This window comes from Passer domesticus, chromosome Z, assembly GCF_036417665.1.
Source record: "Passer domesticus isolate bPasDom1 chromosome Z, bPasDom1.hap1, whole genome shotgun sequence".
NCBI classification, from domain to species: Eukaryota; Metazoa; Chordata; class Aves; order Passeriformes; family Passeridae; genus Passer; species Passer domesticus.
Genome location: NC_087512.1, coordinates 13049080 through 13065887, shown reverse-complemented (window position 1 = coordinate 13065887; position 16808 = coordinate 13049080). Strand labels below are relative to the sequence as shown.

Sequence of the window (16808 nt, the reverse complement as noted above, 5' to 3'; positions counted from 1 at the left end):
GTCTCCACTTGGTCACTCAGCATATTTGACCAGAGCTGCACACAAAAATCTAAACAAGCCCTCACCAGTCCTCTGCACAAATTTTTTTCCTGCCTCTCCCAAAAATCATTTGCCTAATCTGCACTCAAATTACATGTACTTTCTACATGTGCATGTCATGTTAGTGACTCATTGTGTCCCTGGCACAAAGCAAAAAAGTTTTCTTTCTATCCTTAAGTATATGACTTTGCTATTAAAATTTGGTTGAGTTCTATCACTCCAATACACAAATTCTTCTCCTCCTTCCTGTATAACCTATTGGCTCACTCAGGATGATAACTGCTTAGCTTAGAATATCTTCAGGTAACATCAGTATAGGCCCTTCTCTTGAACCAGACCCAAGTAATGGATCAGACAGGATCAGACCCATGACTGATGCCTGCAGAACACTGCAAGTAATCCCAATTAAACTCAGTAATTCCCTTTCTGCTAAAGAGATGTGGCTTTAACCATCTCCTAGTCTACCTTACAGTCCTTCTGATAGGTCACATCTTCTCCCAATTCCTGTCACTTAAATTTCAACATAGGATATCACCTGAAATACTCTGCTGAAATCTAGACAAATAAGTAAATTGTATTGCCTTTGCCTTAAATGCCAGCTCAGCTTTGCAAAACAGGTATTAATTTATTAATTAATTTATTTATTAAGAGACATAATCCCTTGTTAGTGAAATCTATATTAGACGTAGCTACATATATCTGATGTTTTCTCATTCAAATAGGTTTTTTCAAAGTTTTTCTTGTGGTCAAAGAAATAAGCATGTAGCTGCCCTGGTGACTTCCTGGTTTTAGGAAAATAGGTAGAGTGTTTGCTAATTGCCCTTATAAGTATCTGTAGTTGTATTTGCTATTATCTATATAATAGATTGTGTTGATATATTTAATTGAAAGTTTAATAGAAAGCAAATTATTTGAGACTTACATCAACACAGTAATATTTTCAGTGCTGTAGCAGTGAGATTTTAGGAAAATCCTGATTTCCCCACAGAATGTAGTTTAAACCTTGCTTCTGACACAGATACAGTACTTTCCGGTTTTTTATGATTATATTTATTTATCCCCCATTGATTCATACTGAGAAGATTGGTCACTGAAAACTCAACTGATTGTTATTTAGAAGTTAGGCATCACCAATATATACTACTACCCTCTTTTCTGCATTAGCCAGCACTTCACTCCTCTTCTTCCTTCTTTCACCACTTTTCATTGAGTTTTTTGTTTTAGTTTTTGGGGTTTTTTCTAGATCTAGTTCACTGAAGTTTATGGCCATATGCCTTCTTCCTTTAATTTTTGTGCACAGGAAGTCTGCAGCACTACAGAACTTTAATACTCTGACCAGGACAATCCTATTTTTCTGATAGTATCATCTATGAAGAGCTCAATAATTAAAGGCTATATAGCAATATAGTTCAGCTTATTAGAGATAGAAAATTCCTTCAGATAATAAACATCCATGAAAGTCTGGGTCAGAAGGAAATGTATGGAATTTACAGTGAAGCCTAAATATAGGCAAATTCAGGAACCTTGAGTATGGAAAATAAAACCAAAATACATTTGCCTTTTTAATTCAGTCAAAGTTTACTGAAAAGAATAACTATATAATATTATCTTCAGCATAGACCTGGTTTACATGAAAATCTTGGAAGCAATTAAATGAATGAATAAAACCTATTCATCCTTCACAGCAGTGCAACGTAACCCAAACAAATACCGTTTACAATTCTGCTAGGTCTCTGATACTGTGCAAAATAAGAATACTGCTGATATCTTTGCATGTGAAGGCTGGGTAGACCACGTACACTCTCTAAAGAAACATTCATAGTGAAGGACAATGAACATATTTCACCCCTCTAGTTCAGTACCTACTCCTCAGCAGGCTTGAGGAGACAGAAAAACTAGAATTATGGTAAGTACAGGACTTCATTAATTTATTTTTTATTACATGGATTCATTAGCACTAAAGCTGCCATGGATGGGACTGTAAAACTTTAAATTTACTTCTATCAGATTTGAAATCCTTGAATTTGGCTTTCTTCTTTTGAGGGCATGAAGAAGCTTTTTTATTTTTTGGGGTCCTTCATCATCTGAACTGGTTTTTAATTTATTTACTGATTTTGGCATTCAAAATTAAGGAAAACAACTTCTTTCAATGTTAAACTGACAAATTTGTTTGTGTATCCAGAGGAATTCTGCAGTCAAATGTCCGTGTGACACTAGCCAAGAAATGGGAAGGGGTCACACCTTCTAACTAGATTAAAAAAAAAATAAAATCTATTATCTTATTCTGCTTCAGCAGGATTTTGTAACTAAAAAGGTAAGGGAATTTATCTGTATATCTTCAGAATAGTTGTATGGGGAGTGTGGTGTGGTGTTCTGTGTTTAGCAAACCGATAGAATATTTTCCTTACGAAGTCAGTTTTTTTAAACTTTCTGTATGTATGTTTTTGTAAATATTTTATTAACAAATCAAACAGATAATTTCAAGATTAGTGATTTTACAGATAAATGTTGCAAAGTAAGAAATCTGCATAACTTTTCAGGCCATCTTTTCTCTTGGAAATAATTTAGAACTCCTGAAGTAGCTTGTGTATACCATGTATCATATTACCTATGTCCAAACAATCATCCTACCTGGATGTAGTATTACTAAAGAGGTCGACTTGAAGCTGTCAATCCTGTTTCAAAAGAAAAAAAAAGGTGCCTTGTGATACTTAGAGGTGAAAAAGGTTGCCCATTGCAAGTGCTACTTGAAGAATAATAGTCAAATAGATTGAATAAAGAAAGTGCTTCTCAATAATGCTTCACTAAGTTCTGAGTTTTCTGGTTGAATTTGTCTCTGCTTTACACCATGACTGAATTCTTCCTGAATCCTAAGGAAAGTGTTTACATAAGGGATAATTTTAAAAATTTTAAAATTTGTTTTTATGCCAATAATTCAAGTCACAACTTACTCTAGATTCCATATGTATAAACAGGAGCTGAATAAGGACTACCAAAATAGCATCTTGCTGTGCTGTTGCCTGTTGATTTCTAGCTGCCACAAGGATTCTTTAATTTGTACTAGAGGAGACCAAATATGTATGGAATATTTATATTTGCAAAATCCTACATTAAAAATTGCACAGGAAGTGCACAGTTACTCTTCTGGCATGATTCAAGTGTCTAGCTGCTTTCACAACCAGGTTTGTTTAGAAACAATATGCATGTGGATATGCTGATCACTGAACTTCTGCTATTGACAAATACAGTTTGAAAATATGCAAAAATAGTTTCACTACTTGGATTCAATTTTTTCAAATTTCCAGGTTGCTTTCCCTGATTCCAAATATGAATGACAATTCAAAGTAATGCAAACCATAAATTTATTCCTTTAGTCTATTTTCTTCACAATGCCATACAGAACTGTGGGGAGGGAAGTGCTTTTATCTTTGCATCACAGGCAACCCAACAGTTTCACCAAGGAAGGAAATTACATTTTTTGGTCTTAGTTTTCATGCTGTACAGGTAGAAATTTATATTACAGCAAAACGAGAAGACAAAAGAAAAAATTAGGAGGCGAGCAAAACAAATAACAAAACAAAGTGGAGTGATGAGCACTCTAAGGAAGTTTGATTTGTGGCAGTTTTACACCAGAAAACAAACTTGTAGAAAAGAATGTATTTTTACAAAAAAAAGATAGTAAATGAACCTTTTGAACATGAAATTAGGTATAATCTGGTTTTAGTGCATACAGGAAGAGAAGCAGAGAAAAAAGTTAGGCCTGCAAAAACCTGAAATCCAAATAAGGACCAAAACATAGAATTCACTATTTCATTTCTGACCATCACCACAGAGGAAAGTTTAGACCAAAACACTTGGATATAATATGAGATGAAAAAATACCAGAACTACAATAACAGCTTCAGACAGGTGAGACTGAATCTTGTTAACACAAAGGAAAAAAGTTGCATTTGATTTCAAGCCAGGACAGGCTGCATTGGTTCCTGACCTATGAAATATCCCTAAACAAGTCTGTCTTTTTGCAGTGATACTGGTAGTTCTCAGATATACTCTAAGAAGGAAAAAACTTTCAAGATATGTGAATTCAGTAATAAATCTTATGATGGAAATAAGGCCAACCAAGGAACTTGATTGATCTATTTGATTTGCTCTTTAAAGAAAAAAAAGTCTTACAGATTCTGTACAGTAATACATTACATTATATACAATTATATGTTGATTATAAAATGCTGAATGTCTAAGCACATTCAGAAGGAACCATCTCTTAAGGAACTCTGTGGGAAGGGACTTCTAGCTGCTTGCAAAAATTACTGAGATCACTGGACTTCTGACAGCCACAGAAGACCAGCGGATCTTGCAGAACAGGGAACTCAGCAGACTTTTGAAAAAGATTTGTGCAAAATACAGCTGTCAGCTAAGAACAATAAATTACTCAGGATATCATATCACTGTTTTTCTTAAACATGCATGGGTTTTCTGTCCCCCAAGCTGAACTGGAACAGAAGTAGAGAAACATTGAGAGAGAATTTTTTTCCCTGATATTTATGCTACTTTCAAAAATTCTGTAAACCAACATCTGCCCCAATTAAATCCAAAAATGCTTTTTTTTTACTCAGTGTTTAAGACAGTAGGAAAAACACCATAACAGTAAAGCCAGACAAGCAGCAGGTGGATTGCTGGTAGCACCCGAGGACAGCTTTGCTCTGTGGGTGCATAATGCCCTCTGTTGGCACAGGGGGACACGCTGCACTCAGAGCCTCACCAACACCAGCACCCTAGTTTTAATCTGGTGTCCTGACAGCTTCAGAGCCTCATCATATTGCTGTGGAAAACCATTGGCAAGCCAGGTCTACTACTACATCCACCAGATCATTCACACTGAAATCAGGCAATATTTCAGCCTATTTAAGAGATGCTGAATTAATTGAAACCTTCCCCATCCCTGTACTCTGCAACTTGGACAAAAAACACATTTGCAGACATATTTAGAGTGCAGAACAACAATACCCTTCATATGATCTTTATTTGTTAAAGTTTTTCATATTTGTGGTGAATGGTGGGGGAGGGAGGAGGAGGGAAAGCTAATATAGGAAAATGTGTTAGATATGTAAATTAGACAAAGATAAATCATATGCATAAACAAATGTAAATATGAAGCTGATACAGAACATATCATGTGACTGTGTTAACATCTCCAGATAGCATAATGCAGAAAACACAAGAATATTAAAAGGTGCACTTTTAATTATTTAATATTTAAAGGCACACTTTTTGTGACAGGAGCAGTTTTAGTGTTTATCAGTAAATCATCTACACCTGAATCAACATTCTAGGATTAAGAACCTGCTGGGATTTGTGGGTTCATTTCAACAGAAAGTAATCTTTTCAGATATTTTTTCTTACAAACTATTCATATTGGGTTTTTTCATAGTTAAGGAAAAAAAATAACAGTAGTTCTTCAGCAGAGTTCAGGAGCATTTACAGGAAAAATATGAAATGAACAAAAAGAGCACCTACCTTCAGCCACAACCCTCTATGCAAAAGGTGAAGTACACAGAAAATTAAGAATGGAAAAATTACACAGAAATGTACCAAAACAAAGCCACGTCTATGTTCCAGCACTGAAATTGTGAACAACGGTCTCTCTAACTTGCAATATCCTGTTGAAGAGTAATGAAAATTATTTATTACACCTTTAAAAATGGGACATGTAAGAAATTTGCCAAATTCAATCCATAATTATAAACAAAATTATTTAATCATTTTAGGGAGTTTACCTTTTCATAGAATGAAATGGGGATCAGAGGATCTTGTGCATATTGTATTCGTAGCTATGGCTGGGTGTTCCTTTCACTTTTGCTGACACATCTCTAATAGCTTTTCTACCCATTAGACTCTTGTTTAGCTAAGTTTTAGAGAGGCGTCACAACCTCTATAATACCACGATTCTTCTCTAAACCCCTGAGGGCATCTGCATTCTGATTCTGAAGGTGAGTCATAGGGAGACCTGTTTTCTTATGTCTTTGGAGAAGAAAAACTTTCAGAAATCATGTCTCCAGGCTCTCGCTTATCTTCTAAAAAGGCCCACAGAACATCTCTTTATGTGCAACCATTGATCTCCATCTCTTAGTAATTTTTTTACCTTTTTTTCAAAATCCTTTTGTTAATCCTTTTTATATCTTAAGGTGTTTATTCCCCAGTGGTCCTGTTTCTATGATTTCTGCCGTCTTGTCTTATTCTCTTATGGATCTCAGTCTTGAATGCATTATTCCACACCTAAGTTTCCAGGGATTTGGGTATTTTCCACACATAACATGAGTTTTCTTATCAAATCTCTTTTCATCATCCCATAAGATAAGTTGTTCCAGCTCAATTTATGCAATAGCAATAGCTCACAAGAATGAACAGTATGGTCTTCCCCAAGCTGACCACTGTTGCATTTCTGCTTTCTGCTGCTCTTCTCCCCGTGACAGTCAGGAGCTGTCCTATGCTCCACATTAAAAATATTCTGTAGAACTGATGATCTACCCAATGGCCCAATCTTTGATAAATGCTCAGCAGACTCACATTTAAATCTAGCTCATGGTCAGCAAAATGTTGGCAGCATGATCTTGCATAAAAGAATGGATTAATTTTTTTCGCCATACAATTTAGCATCTGGAGCAAAAAAGCTGCTATATGCTGCCTCATCGGTCATGGCCTGTAACCCCCCTGAGGCAGCAGCAAAACTGAAAGAGACACTGCTGAATTTGCCCTTCTCATTCACCCAAATTGTGTAAACAGCAGATTCAAGTGCCTGAAACAGTGCAAATAACAGACTTGGTAAGTAACTAAATTTGCATCATTGAAGTTAGAAAAGCAGCCATAGCTTCTCTTGATGCCTCAGGTTTTAGCTTTTATATTTTTCAGATGCTGTACTCCTTTAGTATGAAGCTCTGAGCTTCATATTAAGGGATTAAGCTCTCTTCACAGAGTAGGTAGACAAAACAATTCCTTCTCTAGCTGGGGACCAAAGACAAATGATGCAAATTTCAGGTCCATGAGCATAACCAAACATAGACTGAAGACAGAAAAACAAGAAGGATGGGAGTTCATAAGCTAAAGCTATAACTGGACAATTAACTCCAACATGCAAATGGAACAGAACTTATAAAAGTGTGAGACCCCATGACCAGTCATGCATTTGTGACCATTTTGGGCTCACCTTGGGTGTAGCCCTGGCTGGGCTCTTGTACTGCCCAAGGTGTATCCATTGAGGCCTTCTAATAAACACCCACCTTATTCTTATTCTTGTCTCTGTTCTAGGTCAGCCTTCACAAGGCATCACTCTGCCTCTTAGGCAGGGCAGCAGGCAGGCACTGAGCAAACAAATCAGCAGCACCTGTAGGCGATCAGGGAGCCAGGATGCGTGACAGACTAGAAGCCAAGAGAAGGAGGCAAAGCAGAGACTTTATTGGTGTTTTCAAATGTCTGATGGAAGTGCGTCATACTCATCTCAGAGATGCACATGGACAGAGTGAGAGGCAAAATGGCCTTGGAAACAACACAAAAAGGAACCCCAAAATCCCAATTAGTTTCCTTCTTTTGTTGTTTTGGTTTTGTTGTTGCTGGCGTTCTGAAAGTTAGTTTGTTTGGGGTTTTTTTGTGTTTGGGGTTTTTTTTTCTTTTATTTTTCTTTTAACAGCGATAGAAATCAAATGCTGGTACAATTTAAAGGGTCAGCAGATTTTCCACCCTTGCTCCCTCCGTACCTAAATGATGCTGGAAGGTTAGGATTTGTCACAGGAGAGGCTCCCCCGTTAGAGGTCACTGTTGTGCCAGCGGCCGGGAAAGCCGCCACGTTAAAAACAGGCACGGGATGTTTGTCCCGAGGGAGTGCAGCTTGGAAGGGCTCCCTTCTGTGCACGGCTGGCAGGTGAGACCCATCTGACCAGGGCAGGTGTATGCTGTAAGAAGGGACACACAGCCCACCTACTCTCATTTCACAGGTAGCACATTCCAAACGCTGGATAAAGAGGGGAAAAGTAAGGCTAGCAGAAGAGAGGAAAGCCTTGGGAAATGCCAGGAGCATAGGATAGGAAAAAAGAAATGTTATTTTTGAAAGAAACTCTTAGTATGCCAGCAAGGCTTCAGAATATGGGGTTTGTGTACACTCTCTGTCTAAGCTGACTTTACCAAAAGGACTCTTAGCAGATGGAAAATTGATCCTGTTTTTCTGCTGTAATTGCCAGTGGCACAGGTGAATGCATTCTCACTTTAACTTATCCTTTCTTTAATTTATGGATTTATATCAGAGGCTAACCAATTATTTTAAAGCCAGAAGGTTTTGTGACCAACCTGCCACCACCTGCTAAAGATAAGGGATCTGGGATAGCAAAAATTGTTTAAAAGCCTGAAGAATAGGGACATAGAAAAGTTGTCAGGCATTAAGCAAATATTAGGCAGAAGGACTTAGGAAATTTTTCCAGAAACATTCTTCTTAAGATGTTTGGATTAAACTGTGTTTTCATTTTTAAACTTTGGTGTCTTTGACTAAAACTATTTCTGAAGTTTTTGAACTTCAGAAAAAAAAAACTATTTATTTGTGTTTTGAAATGTTTATGATGTGGGAGCATTCTCTTTGTTGTTTTTATTTAGGCCACATCATTGTCTCCTTTTTTTAAGCTTTCCCTTTCCACCTTCTTGCTTTAGAAATAAAAATAATTGCACTACAGCATACATGGTAACTAAAAAAATTAAAATTTTAGCCTAGGAATAGAAGACTCTACAAGTTTTAGATGTAGTTCTAATAAATAAGACTAATTATCACAGTAGCACTGGGAAAGGATACAGAAGCAGAGTGGTGAAATGCTCCTGGCAACTGAGAATTTAACTTGAGCTTTAACTTTCTGTTTCAGATCTGTTCAAATTTAGCCTCACTTGTGACAGGTAACTTCTTGAGAGCACATAAAGTACAGAAAGATGTAAATCTGCATTCAATAAGACTTACTTTTTTTCTAAACTTTACTAGGGTTTGACTAATTGAGATTTACTATGAAAATTTAGGAGATTTTGTTTGTTTGGGGTTTTTAAAGGAAATATCCTTTAAAAGCAAAAGCAGTGTGACCCTTCTAATATGAATTGGGGAATAGCTAGTAAATATAAGTCTGATCTTCCATTTTTAAAAAGGAAAAGACTGAAGAGCTGTTGTTAAGGAATCATCAGATATTAAGGAGACTAAATTGCTCTCATCTGAAACCTTTTACTCAGAGGTTTAAGGAGGATACCTTAAAGGGTAAAGGCCCTTTATTACCCACTTCCCAAAGAAAGCCTAAGATACCTGAGCTAGCTGATACCTGAAGAGGCACAGATGTCACCTCTGAGTCTTCTCTGTCCCATTAAGGTGGTGCAGAAGGCCAAACAGCTCAGAAGAGCACCTTGCCTGCAGCTTGGATGCTTTTTAGGAAATATGAGTTTCTGTTTTGCTCCTCTGCACTAATAGCAGGTGAGACCTGAAGAGCTGATGAATGTTTAATATATGAGAGGGCAGGAAAGGACGTTGTTAAATTTGTATATGAAAGTGTGGGGTGTCCCTGTCTCCCTCCCACAGGGTTTACACAACCCCTGGTGAGGTATTTGCATGGGTTTTTTGCACACCTTTTTGCCTCCCAGGCAGAGGCAGGGAGTGACATGTTGAAGAGGAAGGGAAGTCAGGAGTGTTTTGCTAAAGCTGTCCCTGCTGCTTTCCCACTTCCTCCTGGTATCAGCAGCTGTGGGGGGATGCTGAAGGGGAAGCCAGACCAGCTGATAACCCCCTGCTTAGCCATTCACATGAGGGCATATAGGGTGGAAACTGAAGCAACTTCTTCCTTGAGAGAGTTTCCCTTCCCCTCTGACGTCCCAGTGTGCGTTTCCCGCAGCTCGGGCTCGCTCCCTTCTCGTCTCCACGGCGCAGCTGCTGCCATCGCCGCCTCCGCGCTCTCAGGCCTGCGCCGGCTCCATCCAGCCCCGGGTCCCTCCGGGACAGCCTGAGCCCGGGCAGGGAGGCACAGAGTCGGGGCTCGGTGTGCAGATGGTGCGGGAAGGCAGAGCACAGGCACAGCCATTCCTGAAAGGCACGGAAGAGGGGGGCTGAGGGGGAAAAACTTCACCAGGACACACCCTCCCCAGCTGCCGGAGGTCCTCTCCCCACACAAAAAACTGCCCCTGCGCAGCTCCCAGCCCTGCCCTGCTCCTCCATCCTCCCTTCTCACCTCAATTTCTTCTGATTTCCTCTCATACACAGCTTCTAGCAACTTCCCAGCTAGGAGCCTGCTTGCCTGCCACTGTCTGAGTGGCTAGCTTGCCTTACCGACATGGCCACGACGTCCTCCCCACATCCCCCTTGCCTCAGACTAGGAGGCTTTGGTTACTGTAAACTCAGCCATCACAGCTACACTCACATCACCTGCAATTTAGCTCATTAAATCGTCTAACCAAGCTTCCCCTGGTGAGCAGTGCTGGCCCTCGGTGAGGTAGAGCTGTGTGAGCGGCAGTGGTGCTGTGGCACCCTGTGAGCCCCCTCAGCCCCTGTGTCACGGGGCTGTGCCTGCATTCATCAGGGCTCTTCACGCCATCGTGAACTCTGTGCCTTCCAGAGGGTTTCCCTGTGGAAGGGTTAGGAAAAGCCTGGTGTTCCCATTTGTTCTGTCTGCAGTGTTTTCTGCTGCGGCACTGCTTTCAATTCCCCCTGAGCTCCTGCTGCTGAACGCAGGCAGACAGAGCACAGGAGTACTGATGTGAGCAGAACCTACACAGTTTGCAGGGCAAAAAGCCTCATTCAAAAGCCACCTCACCTGAGACCCCGTGTGGGTGACCTTGGCAGCAAACGGGACAGGGATGAGCCTGTGACATGGCAGTGGGCACTGGGGGTCACCGCAGGGACAGGCATGGAAGGAGGTGCAGGGAAGTGCAGGTGAATCCCTTGGTCGAACATGACATCTAACGCTTGAATATGAGCTTTGTATTGAAATAAAAATTGCTTGAGATTTGAGCACTCCTTAAGTCACAAAATGCGAGACCTTTGAAAGTTTTTTTGGTTTTTTTTGGCACGGCAAGTGCCTTGTCTCAGCTTCAGCTGTCCCGAGGAAGGACTTATTACAGTACATACACTGCAGCAGAAAACCAGGATCTTAGTGCACCCTTGATTGTGATGCCCTGGAGTGCACTGGGGCTTCCTTCGTGACAGAAACATACCCCTCACAAGGCACAGTCAAGGCAAGGACACTGCCAGTGTCCCTTGACTTCTTTCTTGAATTTGTCAATCCTGCCTGTCTCTAGTATGGAAAAATATAAATAGTGGAAACAGATTTCTTGCTCTCTGTTCCGGCAAGTATAAATATATTGATATTAGGAAATGGTTATATAAAAATATTGAATAGCAAGAATTTAAAAGAGTCACAGCACTGAGCTGAGGATCTTCCTGGGAATCCTGCATGTCAGTAGTTCCCAAACAGCATCTGGAAAGCCGAATTGTTCCTATAAGCATAGCACTGCATGTAGACACAAGGAAATGCTGTTAATTTGCTTATGACCAAACTTCTGTCAGAAATACTAAAACTGTCTTCAATTGAGAAAGCAATGGAAATGCAGCAGCACATTTTTGAGGAAGTCTAGCTCTGTCTGCAGACACAAAGATAACAGAGACTTGCCCTACCAAAAATGTTGGTTCTCATAGTGCACTGTAGCAATTGCAAGCAGAAGTTCCTGCCAGCATTCAAGAATATTAAGTTTATTCTGAAAATCAGGTTATTTCCAAAGTGATGCTGTAACAGGATCACTCTCATGGCAAGATGGCACTTCACCCCAGAAGTCTGACACTGGGGAGTTGCACAGCATTATGAAGCAGGATTGCTGACTCTTTGCCTTGCCCCCGATGAGGTTCATGTCCTCAAAATGTTACCTCAGAAGCGGCACAAAACTAGGTAGTTTCAATACAGGTATGTACAAAGATTATTGATAAATGTTATTTTTTTCTCCTGTGCCAAGTCTGCCTCCGTGTCATGGAAAACTGGGAAATAACAAACTTGTTTGTTAAGAAGAATAACATTACTTATTAGTAACACTGGGTGCATGGGGAATTCTCCTTAAAACATATGTGTTCAGTAACCTAACAGACCACATTATATTCCTGAAACTAATAAATATTCATCACATTTCCTGAATACATGTATATGTATACTAATTATTTCAATTTAATTGTTTGGATACGGTTGCAGATCTTGTGATGAAACTTTTCTCCTTGAGACTGTCAGGTCATAATGTACTTCTCTTATCATTCTTAGCTCTGACACACAATCCTTGTTCTCAAAACTAAGATATCAGCTAGTACATATTAATCACTGATAGAAGTAAACAAGGAAGCATTAGCTGGCACAAGACTTATTAGTCACAGATGTAGGGAGTTAACACAAAGCCACATTAATCTCTGGTATTTGCACTAAGCACTGTATGGTACAAAACTAAGCATTAACCATTAATTCAGGGACCATACAACCAACATTTAGTAATGTGCTAAAGTTAAAAGAATTTTCCAACATCCTCCCTCACTGCTGCATAGACTACTTTTTACAGAAATATTACCTGTTCAGTAACAACTAGGAGGCAAAAGCCCTATGAGTGAGAGGAGGAGAAGGCAGGAAGCAAAGTTTCAGTGAAAAACGCTGCTAACCTTGACTTTGTCTTGCTCTGTGCTCCACATATTTGCATGTGTTTTATATTACAGAGCAACATTATTCTGACTTAAGAAGGAGTTTTTCAAACTGCTTTAATGATATTAATGCACTTGTCCAAAGGTGTTCTCCCACATACTGCCCCCCAGTCCTGTCTCCCACTATATACACATGGTTTAAGGATTAACTGCCCAAACCAGTCATTTTTGCCTGTTTCTTCTCCCACCCTCCCCCACAACTTACTCTGTTACACAGTCTCTCCTTATGTGGGATCATATAATACAGTTAGTGAAATTAAGCGGGTTAAAAACAATGTCAAAAGATTTAAAAAAAATTATTGTATCATGTCCCTTCAGTTTACAGCAACTTGAACAATCATATTTACACAGCTGTGGAGGTAACAAAATCCCAACTATGGTATTCTTTGTGAACATTGAATTGGAAACCAAGAGGTGTTCAAATGAAAGTGCCTGACTTTTCAAACCATTTTGGAGTAAAGAACATCAGTAGATTAAAGAAAAATATCTTAAAAATATGAACTAACATTTGCAGCAGAGACTCACAGAATCATTAGGGCTGGAAGGGAGCTCTGTAGATTCCTGATGGGGTTACACAGGAACATGTCCAGGTGGGTTTTGAATATCTCCAGAGAGGGAGACTCCATGACTGCCCTGGGCAGGTGTTCCAGTGTTCTGCCACCCTCAACTGAAAGAAGCTCCTACTCACATTGAGGTGGAACTTCTTGTGTTTTAATTTATTGACATTGCTCTTTGTCCTCTCTCTGCGTGTCACTGAAAAGAACCTGACACCATCATCTGGGCACCCACCTCTGAGATATTTTTATGCATTAATAAGATCCCCTCTTAGTCTTTTCTCTCCAGACTGAACACACCCAACTCCCACAGTCTCGCCTTGTAAGTGCGATGCTCCAGATCCTAAATCATCTTTCTAATCTTTGCTGAACCCTCTACAGTATTTGGTTTTCTTATGTGTACTGAGTAGCCCAGAAATGGACACAGCACTCCAGATGTGGCGTCAGCAGAGCCAAGTAGAGGGGGGATTACCTCCCTTGGCTTGCTGGCCAGACTCTTCCTGAATGGCCAAGGTTCTGATTCTTTTTCTTCCCTTTCTTTTTTCCATACTTTTTGACAAACTTAATTCCTATGTAGCCACTTTACCCAAAGTTACATGAAAACATCCAAATAAATGCTCTGATTAAAAAAAAAAAATTAAGTCACCACTGGTGTGCTGGAATTTAGATGCTGGGTTTGGTCTATACAGAGAATGTAATGGCATGTGTATACATGAGAAGGCATTATCATTATCAGCATCCTTGTCTTCCTTGAATATGAACTAGTGATTTTGTTGCTGCTGCTGCTGCTGCTGCTGCTGTTGTTTTTGTGAAAAGTGAAAAAGGCAAAATAACTTTACACTGCTTTCAGGTCCTGTTACTTAAAATATTAATTTATTCAGATTCTTTCTTCACCTAAAAATAGCTAATTTCCCTATATCACTCACAAACGACCTTCACAGAAGTAAGCAGGGAAAAACTAGAGAGATTTCAGGAACATATTGCACCTGCAAATGTAAAATGAGGCACGTGGTGGATATTGCAGATGGACAGGTTTCACAGAAATTCACAGCTTAAACTTATTTTCATTGTGTTTGTTGCAATTTACATTCTCATGAGCATTCTGTCAGTTAGGGATGTACTTATTTGTGTGTATTGGATGAAAGAGAAGACAACAGAAACTGTCTAGCATTCAGAGCTGTGAAGATAAGCTAGTTCTTTGATCATTGCATGATTTGTCTAGAGCTGATACTGTGAGCAAACCCTTGCAGTGGTGTTTACCCACATAAAATGGCTATTGCTACAGTTACCATCTTGAAACAGTCGTGAAGGCTGCCAGATACATCAGCAAGTCACAAATTCTAATCTGCCATAGTTTCATTTGTGATAAATATTTATATTCACAAATAAATACTATTTTATAAATAAAAATACAGTGTTTAGCTGAATGAACAGCATAAAACCCAGCATTTCTCCCACTACAAAAACCCATTATGTTATATTAGAAAAACATCAGTTGTCATTGGTATGCAGCAGTGTTTCTAACTCAAATAAGCTCCATCCAATACCCTAATAAACTTATGAAGTTTATTGTAGCTCAGCTACAAGTTTTTGTAAAATTAAGCTAGAAATATCAAGCACTTTCAATGTTTTACTTTAACACTCCAAAATATTTCAAATTATACTAAGAAGCTTGTGCAGAAGGAGAGTAGTAGACCATGAGGAAGATTCAGTTAACTTCTAATTAAAGACACACAGCTTTCTTCTGCAATCTCCTCCCCATGCACTGCTCCAGCAAATTCACTAAGCTGTTTTTTGTAGGGGGTTCAACCTCTGTTGTTTTAATTTACCTTCAACACAAACACACGTTTAGAATTTCTCGTGAAGCTTATTTACTCAGTATTGACTTTTCTATCCTGTATCATCCTTAAAACTCAAACACACATGAGGAAGGGCAGAAGAAATGTATGATCACAGCTTTGTTTTGTTTTATTTTTAATATCTCCACATAACAGAAGTTTTTAAAAACTGGCCAGCAGAATCTCAAGATCCCACTGGGGAATGTGAGGTGGCAAAGGAACATGCTAGCTGACACCTGAGAGTAGGCCATGTATGCAGGGTTCTCAGTGGTAGCAGGGCACTGGACCTGTGGCCCGCCCACCCTTTATGCCTGTTAATTGCCTCACACATTTGTTTAGCAGCTATTCTGTAAAGGCTCAGGCTTGTGTGCACCCAGGGAGCCTCACAGGGCTACGCAATATGGGGTGAATGCAATACTTTTGGATATCACATGGTACTTACTGCTGATGGAAGCAGCCAACCAGTCTGAACACATTTTAGTTCCCTTTTCCTCCAGCACTTCTTGCCTAATATCCTGTGGAGAGCAGTTACTGTTCATGATAATGAAACCCACAAGTGTATCTTGTGAGAAGCAAGAACTCTGTGAGAAGCAGAACTCCTCTTTAGCAAATAGACCAGGCTGTGAAGTTGTTACACCCGAGGATTGTCGCACTGAGGGAGCCAGTGTTACCGCTTGTTTCAAAATACTGGAAAGCTTTGGGATATCCAGGTAAACTGTTGCACGTGTTCATCTTAAAAATAAGCATGGAAAGTTCCACAAGACATAGAATCAGTACAAGGTATTGAATACAGCTTAAATAAGTAGTTGTAGATTTTACTTAGTTTAGAAGCTGAAAAGATGGTAAGCTGAAAAAATTGACTTTTCTCTCTCAGAGTTTTATAGTTAGTTCTCTGAAATTCTACTAAAAGTAATCCTAATTTAAGTGGCCTTTGCATTTTGAATAATAGCAGCAAGGGTATCACTCAAAGGCAATTATTTTTTAGTTATCCTATCACTTTTGCATTTTTTGTTGTTTGTTAAATTATGGGTAGGGTATAAATTAATATACTATACTCTGGGTTAAGATGTCAGTGTATGTGTTTTGTTAGTAGTTCATCATGGAAAGTATTTTCCTTTCCAGGTATGAGTCAAAATGCTACTCAATGTCTTTAAATTGCACAAAATTTCCTCTAAAATTATATGGGATCAGAAATTCCCAAAATAATGGTAGGAACTTTGCAGTGACAGGAATTCAAATTTTTCTTCCTTGAGACTTGGAGCATTCACTTTAGTGGGATAACCAGACAAGTAAGACATTCCTAAGACAGTTACTGTATACACTATATATATATAGGGTTCTGAGAGAAAAGAACTGTGTTTCATTTCTGGGCAGATCCTGAGAAAATTTACATTAATCAGAAATAAATAATTGATAAAGGTTATTAGAAGGCACACGATAAAAATAGGTTTTAAAATAAAATTAAGTATAATGAAATTTTGTGTTTATATAAAACCATGTTGCAAAAATGCAATCATTTTACAGAAATGGATATGAAGTAGTCTGTTTATACCAGATACAAATTCTTGATGGAAAAATTGAAGCCACCAGGCTTCTGTTGTTGAAGATTAAGTTGCCAGTGGTTGATAGTTCTTGTTTTCTCTTAAACAA

The 16808-nt window shown here is 39.0% G+C and overlaps 1 protein-coding gene and 1 long non-coding RNA gene across 6 annotated transcripts in view; one reads left to right on the top strand and one right to left on the bottom strand.

Annotated features, from left to right (window-relative positions):
- Positions 1 to 1767: 1767 nt before the first annotated feature.
- Positions 1768 to 16808, top strand: part of FYB1 (FYN binding protein 1) — a 59272-nt gene continuing 44231 nt past the window's right edge. Inside the window, exon 1 of one of the 5 annotated variants that reach the window (XM_064405491.1) lies at positions 1768 to 1945. In XM_064405491.1, coding sequence (XP_064261561.1) covers positions 1943 to 1945 — 3 coding nt within the window. In that variant the 5' untranslated portion in view covers positions 1768 to 1942. Of the gene's footprint in view, positions 1946 to 11732; positions 11997 to 15563; positions 15869 to 16808 lie in introns of those variants that run through there. The other 4 variants (XM_064405497.1, XM_064405496.1, XM_064405493.1 and 1 more) reach the window with 4 other exon arrangements.
- LOC135291368 (uncharacterized) lies at positions 4171 to 9961 on the bottom strand. Its single transcript, XR_010354174.1, has 2 exons — positions 9375 to 9961; positions 4171 to 7455 (listed from the first exon to the last, which is right to left on the bottom strand). It is a non-coding gene; the product is annotated as an uncharacterized LOC135291368 (long non-coding RNA).